At 35.6% G+C, this 7371-nt stretch overlaps 1 protein-coding gene across 3 annotated transcripts in view; it reads left to right on the forward strand.

Moving 5' to 3' along the window:
* Positions 1-7371, forward strand: part of ANKRD31 (ankyrin repeat domain 31) — a 55234-nt gene that overhangs the window by 34791 nt on the left and 13072 nt on the right. For all 3 annotated transcript variants that reach the window (XM_085213635.1, XM_085213636.1, XM_085213637.1), the window contains 3 exons: positions 638-719; positions 3080-3176; positions 5107-6031. In XM_085213635.1, coding sequence (XP_085069761.1) covers positions 638-719; positions 3080-3176; positions 5107-6031 — 1104 coding nt within the window. The remainder of the gene's footprint in view (positions 1-637; positions 720-3079; positions 3177-5106; positions 6032-7371) is intronic.

Genomic DNA, 7371 nt, shown 5'->3' on the forward strand with positions numbered 1-7371 from the left:
CCCTCCAGAGTATACGTAAAGAACAGTATCGTGATCGGTAAACTGTGGATTACAGCATATGAAAAAATTGGAGATTATCACTTTCCGCTCTTCGTGACTCCCGCGCATTTATACATCTTGTGCAAATAGTAGGCAACACATACATATTTTTTATTGCTTATTTGAATATAAAAAAGTCAGGAATCCTAGGCTTTCCATCAAGAAAGTGTGATGCTTTTTCTTCACAATGAAGACATTTAGAAATCGTTTAATCTGAGTTTAAAAGACTCACAAAGATTTTTGCATAATTTGTATGTTAGGAAAACTCTTACTGATACTTACAGGTAATGTTTAAGTTGTCTAGGTGTTGCTTTCATGGTGAGATTCACTATCTGATCTCTGTGGTGAACCCGGAGGTGGACTCTAAAATAGACTAGTTTGAATGACTGGGCAAACCCAGGCTGTGATATCCCCTTACAGAGCGCAGCCTCCACAGTATTTATATCATACCAGTGCCCCCATGGCTTACACATAGTAGCTGCTCCCTCTCTGGAATAATTTGAGTCCAGCAATACTTATCTTTCACGCCATGTAACATAATCAGTATATTATGCAGTGCATTTGACTCTACTTCTTGCTATGATGTATTTGTTAATAGAATACTGTTGCTGCCATACAAGATGTTGAAAAGAAGCAGAAAGAGCTGTTGCTACTTGAACTGAGAACTTCTGAAGATGCAGGTAGATGTAAAATTCAAGTTTTTTTCAGTTATCTTTTTGTAAATATCAAATATCATCATTTTAGAAGTTGTGTTGCAAGTAACCTGTTTGGATAACTCCTCTAGAAATTACAACTTGAGAGTAAGATTTTAATTCCAGTTCCCAGCAGCTGTTCTTCCTACAATGCTTCTAGCTTAAGAATGGAAAATTGAAAGCATGCCACTTGGCAGCACAGAAATATTCTGTTTCAAATCAAACTAATAGTATAAAAAAAGAATCATCAAATAAAAAATGCATACTACTGGCAGCATTCTTCAGTGGTAAGTACATGGGATTCTTCTAGAGCCCCCCCATGAGCATGAACAGGTGTTTATATGTAAAAATAGTGGTTATATCATTTTTGTTCTATTGCAGCTGCTTTTTCAGCAGCCTAAAATAATTAATGAGAGGGGAAAGAGAAATCTTAAAGTAGGTGTTGTCGATAATGGGCAGTTTCAGAAATGCTGGTGCCTGCTTGTGTAATTTGACTTGGCCTATCAAATCTCAGTTCAGATTAATCTCAAGAGACAGTACTAAGTGACACTGGCTTCCTAGATCATGAGGCTGTGACTGTTGAAGTGGCAGAGCTTGCTGCAAAAAGGCCTTTGATCAGTGTCTCTCTCCCAGACTGCCTCTGCTATCTAGGCAGAACTCTATATTTTTGGGCAGCTCACGCCCATGAGAGTGTTTTGCTGGAGAACAGCAAGGAAAGTTATTTTCTTTTTTTCCCTGAAAATAGCGTGAAGCTTTCAAATTATATTTAAAGTGATCAGTTTATCTCTTCAAAAATAAATGTGAGATAGGGAATTACACAGATTTATAGCTTCTAAGTCAAATTTACGAAGTTCGAACTGTTAATTAAAATTTTACTTGCTTAAAAAGTATTTGCTGTATTAGACATATGCTAGGCAGAATTCTCTATGCATGATAAAGCTTCATGCATAATAAGGTGAAACAGATGTGTACAATTTCATGAATGAGGAAAATAAGAAGTATCAGACTTCCTGTTTAGGGATAGAAGAGCGATGAACATGGTGATTTGTTACCACTTCTGACTAAAGTATTAATCATCTAGCTACTTGTTAAATGAAATCATAATTATTACTTGTGAAGAAGCACAAGGCTGAACAAGAATATGTCATATATTGACAAATTAGCAGTAGAGAATGAGGTGTGTCTATGCAAGACAAACTACTCTAAGATTCTCTGTTAAACTACCTTAAACCCACTCGGGGTGGTGAGGTACCTGCACAAGCTGGCTGGAGAAAATGTGGATGCCCCATCTGTGGGAGCATTTAATGCCAGGTTGGACAGGCAGCAATCCAACAACCTTGGTGGCAACCCTGCCTTGGGGGTTGGAATGGGACTGTCTTTAAAGTCTCTTCCAACAGAAACCATTCTGTGACTCTATGATAAATCAGAGTAGTAATTTAATATCTTTCTAATTTAATAAATACTGGTAGGTACTATGAAATAGGTTATTCGAAATGTAAATACATTTTTTTTAGTCATATAATTATCCATTTTCCATAATGAAGTCTCATCTTTCCTGTTTTATACATTCAGGGATTGTATGTTTCACGTATTATTCCTGTGGTGTCTACTGAGCATGACTTATGAACTCTCTCCTATGATATATATCTAAGAAAAGAGAGCATCCAGAGAAAAATTTTTAACTGCTTCTCCTATTACAGAAAAATATAGTGAATAAGAATTTATGATTTCTAATCTTATTCTATAACACATATTTGAAGATAAGTAAGAATAAAGTACGTATGCTTTTTGCATATTTTTAGCTAGGAACAGCTCCAATTATCAAATTATTGTATACTTCAGATATAAATGTTTTAGCTGCCTTCTTAAGCTTGTGTAATTTCTGCAGATTGCTTCACATAGCAGAGAGGGTTGAAACTAGATGACCGTTATGGTCCTTTTTAACCAAGGCCGTTCTATGATTCTGCGATATAATTATGTTATGCAGCTCCTTGCAAGAACTTCAAAAAGGTTTCAGTGCTTCTCAGCCATGGGACAGTTCTTTTAATCTGCTTTGTTCCCTTTATGACTTCCTAGACTGGGCACTGATACTTCAAACTTTTCTGATACTTGGGCTATTTAATTTTAAATTAAACCTGTACTTAGTATTTTTTCCTGAGAATAATATCTCTAGAAGTACTCTGTTTGTAAATAGCTTTTAACGTGAATGGCCGTGTAAAGCTGTAGCAATGCTTTTATAGTTGGGCAGTGTTTTTTGCTATATTAAATGTGTTATCGCTGCAATTATTTTCTACCATTATTTTCAACCATCACCATCATCCTTCTGTTTGCATCAAAATAATGGACAGATGTGTTTACCCAAGGCCTGTCTCAGATAGAAGGTACTCTGAATAAAGTGTTTGCAGAACAGAAAGCAGACAGGGCTGCCCTTGATAAAAAATACAGGTATGTAGAATACAAGGTTTGTATTTATAGAGTTTTTTTTAAAGCAGTACTGACAGAGGTTATTAGGAGATTAGTAACAGTGCTTTGAAAGCAGAACAAAATCTTTTCTTTCAGCCTTTGCTGCATTTGCTCCATTTTAACTTCTGTTACCTCCAGTAGGAGGAGAATTACACAAATTACATGAATTATTAGAAAATAAGAATGTTTATGACAAGAGAATTTAGTGTTCCAAACTATTATTGTGAACAAGGTATTGAATGAATTAAAAACAAAGACAAAACTTATTTTCACAAACTTAATCTGCCTTCTAATCTTGAGGGAAAAAAGGTGTTCTGGAGAAAGCTGATAAATATTTCTGGGTATTGCACATACTCTATGCCTAATGCATCAGCTGTCCACCAACTGTAGTGAACTTAATTCCAAATCATATTATATTTCCTTTTAATGATTTGTATGATGTAAAGTTTGCTTTTAATGAAGTAAAAATCTTTTGCCACACAAGACATGAATGTACAGAAGATAAGGAAGCATCATGTTTTTTATCTTTCTGTTGCTCACTTAGTTGGCACAGGAAGATATATTACATCTCAATTTCTGTATATTCCTTTGAAGATATTAAAATGTTTTCTCACCTAAGAAAAATGAGGAGGAAAAAAAAACGTTGTATTTGTATGTTGCTTTGCCCTTGACATTCCAGTCACACCATTTTTGCCTCATATTTTCTCTTTAGTTTCAGCTTCTTCTGTATTTATACAGCAATAAAGCAACAACACTTCACCAAAGAAAAATTACTGGAGTGTCACAGTATTCTCCAGGATTCTGTAGTTGTGAAGGCTCAGTAATATTAGTGATTGATAATAAGTTGATTATGTTGATCATGTTGAATATGTTGCTCATATCATGGATTTTAATCATATCACGGTATTGGGCATTAATACAGTCACACTGTAATTTAGTTGTCCTTATTATATACCAACTAGTCTTATTATACCTCTGTCTTGAACCCCTCTACACTCTCTCTCTTCCCAGTGTGAGATAATGCTACTTGCATGATATCTGTGCTATGGGTGAAGTTTAAAGCAAATCTTGCTGCTGTTCCTTTTCTCACCCCTTGTGGTACTCCTCTATCTTTCCTGTGTGATGTCAGAGCAGTGCTGCAATCAATTGCCTTATGAGGTGGGATTAGGAAAAAAAAAAAAAAAGAATATGGGATCATACTGGTGGTTTTCATGCCGAAGTGGTGGAAATAAAGAATTCTGATTTCGGCAGGAGGTGAAATCCCTGGAAAGAAGTCTTAAGGGGAGACAAGTTCAACCAAGAAGCTGGGCCTAAAGAAAAGAGATTCCCAGGCTAGCGTATAACATTCTAAACTGCTCTGCCCCTTGTCTGAATGGTTATGGTAGCATTATTACAGTTTTGATTTTCACTAAGCATTTTGTGGTGAAAGACCATAAAAAAATATGTGATAATAACTTCAAGAATTTATTCTGAGCTCACTGTAAAATAGACTCCAAATTTGAGCGGCAGTGGCACTGAATTCAATGAACTATTAGGATTTGCAGTGATAAAAGGCTGACTAGTGATAATACAAACCCGATGAGTTAGAAGTGATATAAAGTTTTTACTGCATTTTTGATGCTTTGCATTTTACTTTTAGAGAGGATTCTGCAGTTTCTTGTGCATAAAGCCTTGCATTTGAACAATAAACTTAATATATTACCAACTTTAGGTATGATAAAAAAAGCTTTGTTCATATTTTAGAGGTTGAGAAAGTCCTTTGAAACAAATCCCTATTTTCAGTGAGTTAAGCTGTTCGTGTTTTGTGTTCACAGTAACTTCGTAGTTTTTTCTTATTACTTCTAAATTTTCCGTAAGGCTTCAGCAGAATCTTTTAAGCATGGATTGAACAAGTAGCTAACCTCTCTTCTAGGCAAAAGAATCTGACTGTTGTCCAAAACCAGAAGAAATTACTCCAGAAAATAGAAAATTATAGAAAAACAAAGCAAGTGTTCAGAGCATCAGATTCAGGGAAGCAAATCATGAATCCCAATGTAGTTACACACGCTATGGGACTTGGTGCCAGTATGCCTAATGAAAACAGAGTAAAAGCACATCTCTCTTCAGAAAACAGATTTTCAGCTCAGGAATGCAACCAGAATCCAAACAACTGCTTGGTTGAGACAGAAACTAACAAAGAAGCAGTAAGAGGCAAAGTGGTTTCTGATAGTACTTCAGCATCTGAAAACTGGATAAGAAAACATTACTTCTATAACATGTCAGGGTTGACAAATGCTATAGAGTTAGTGGCATTGCCTCCAAAACCTGCAGCTTCCACTGCTAAAACTAACCGTTGGCAGCAAAAAGACATTGATCACATAGCAGTTGGAGAGCAAGGAAACAAGTCATTAGATCCCACTTCAGTGACCAACACATTAAGTATTTCAGAAGCCCAAAGCACTGCTGCCAGTAACAGTGTTTGTCAGCCTGGTGGTGACTGTCAGCACGTTCTTGCTGATGGGGATGTACACAGATATGTAAATAAGAAAAAAGCTTTCCAGCAGCACCAGCAAGTAATAACATCAGCGTCCACAGATAACTTTCCTAATCTGCATCAAATGTTCTTTCGGAGTCATGGGAACTCATTCAATGCAGCATCAGTGGATGCAAATTTTGCATCAAACGCAGATTATCCAGTAAACCTTAGTGAGAAATCTTTCCAGAACTATGGTTACAAGGAATGTGAACAAAAACAAAGGAAGTATGCGAGAAAAAACACAAAAAAACTTCAGCTGATAGATCTTCTTGAATTGGGAAGGATTAAGCCAGGAGAAAATGTTTTGGAATTCACACTGAAGGTAATTGTTGAGATATAATAATGCTAATACTAATAAATAATTGTGGTGGAAAAAAAACAACATTAAAATGGGGAAGCAGCAGTCTGTATCGTCAGTATTTAGTAGTGAAAAATTCTATGTGTTAATTACATGTGATCTTCTATGAGTTGTAAAGCAAAATGCTACGGATAATGTCTTCTGGTTAGCCTGTGATTTTAACACACAAAATACTGCTTAAGTAGTGTTTAACTTTGCATTATCAGTTTCTTAGTGTTTCCTATTGCTAAAGTCAGAGTAGAATTGTTGGCTGTGCATTGCTAGTTTTTCAAATTTTAAGGAGGAGAATGTTAAGGTTTTCATGACTTAGTTTTTTGAAGCATCTATCAAGGATTTCCTCTGTGTCATGGTACACATGAATGTGTGCCAGATTTCTCACTAGCTGGTTCTGGGATCTGATACAAACCATGTCTGCAAAAAAATGAAGAAAAATCAACCTCTATTTAATATGAAAACACGCCCCCATGTTTCCAAATACAAAGCAGACTTTTAAGACAGCTGCTCAGTACCTGACTTAGTATTGAGTAAATGGTGGAATTATTGACTGAATTCCCATCTCTGAGCTAGTTAATTTCCAGTGCAACATATTAATTAGAATGTGAAAGATTGTTTTCAGCTAATCAAATGTAGTTAGTTAATGCAGAAAAGACCTCTTCTTCTGCACCTACAGTCTGCTCAGGAATGCTTTTCTTCTGAGAGCATCTGGTTTGTTGCTATGTTTTGTACCATAAGACAGCGTTAGCAAGTTACAAACCTCTACACTGGATTATGTCATAGATCTATATACACTCTTCTTTTTATTGGAGGACACGTAATTTTCCTACAAACCCTAAGATAATTAAATTGAAGGATAAAGATTTTAGCATGCTGTTTTCTCTGAAGACTGTTATCTGTCAGTGCAACTTATTATGTATTGGTCCTAAGGAATAATAACCCTATATTGAAATGTTGATGTGGCTTTAGAGAAGTCAGTGATTTTAGTAGAATGAAAATGTCACTCATTTGTGTCTTAGAAAACCATGAGTGCTGTAGAAATTGAAATTTAGAGACCAGTATTTGTTGCATTGCAAAGAAGTGATTCATCAAGTTTCTTTGTAGTTATATATACTTAGAAAAAACATACAGCTAGTGCATAATACCTAGTTAAATTAGCTTTGAGCAGGCAGCGTGTTTTTTTAACACTATAGACCCATGCTATATAAATGCAAATTAGATTTAATGTTCATCAAAGTGTTTGAGTTAAACATCATAGTTTACATTCTTACAGACAGAGTCAAACCATTTGTTATGGCGGAAGGTGGGTG

Source organism: Meleagris gallopavo, chromosome Z, assembly GCF_905368555.1.
Source record: "Meleagris gallopavo chromosome Z, MGAL_WU_HG_1.1, whole genome shotgun sequence".
Taxonomy (NCBI): domain Eukaryota; kingdom Metazoa; phylum Chordata; class Aves; order Galliformes; family Phasianidae; genus Meleagris; species Meleagris gallopavo.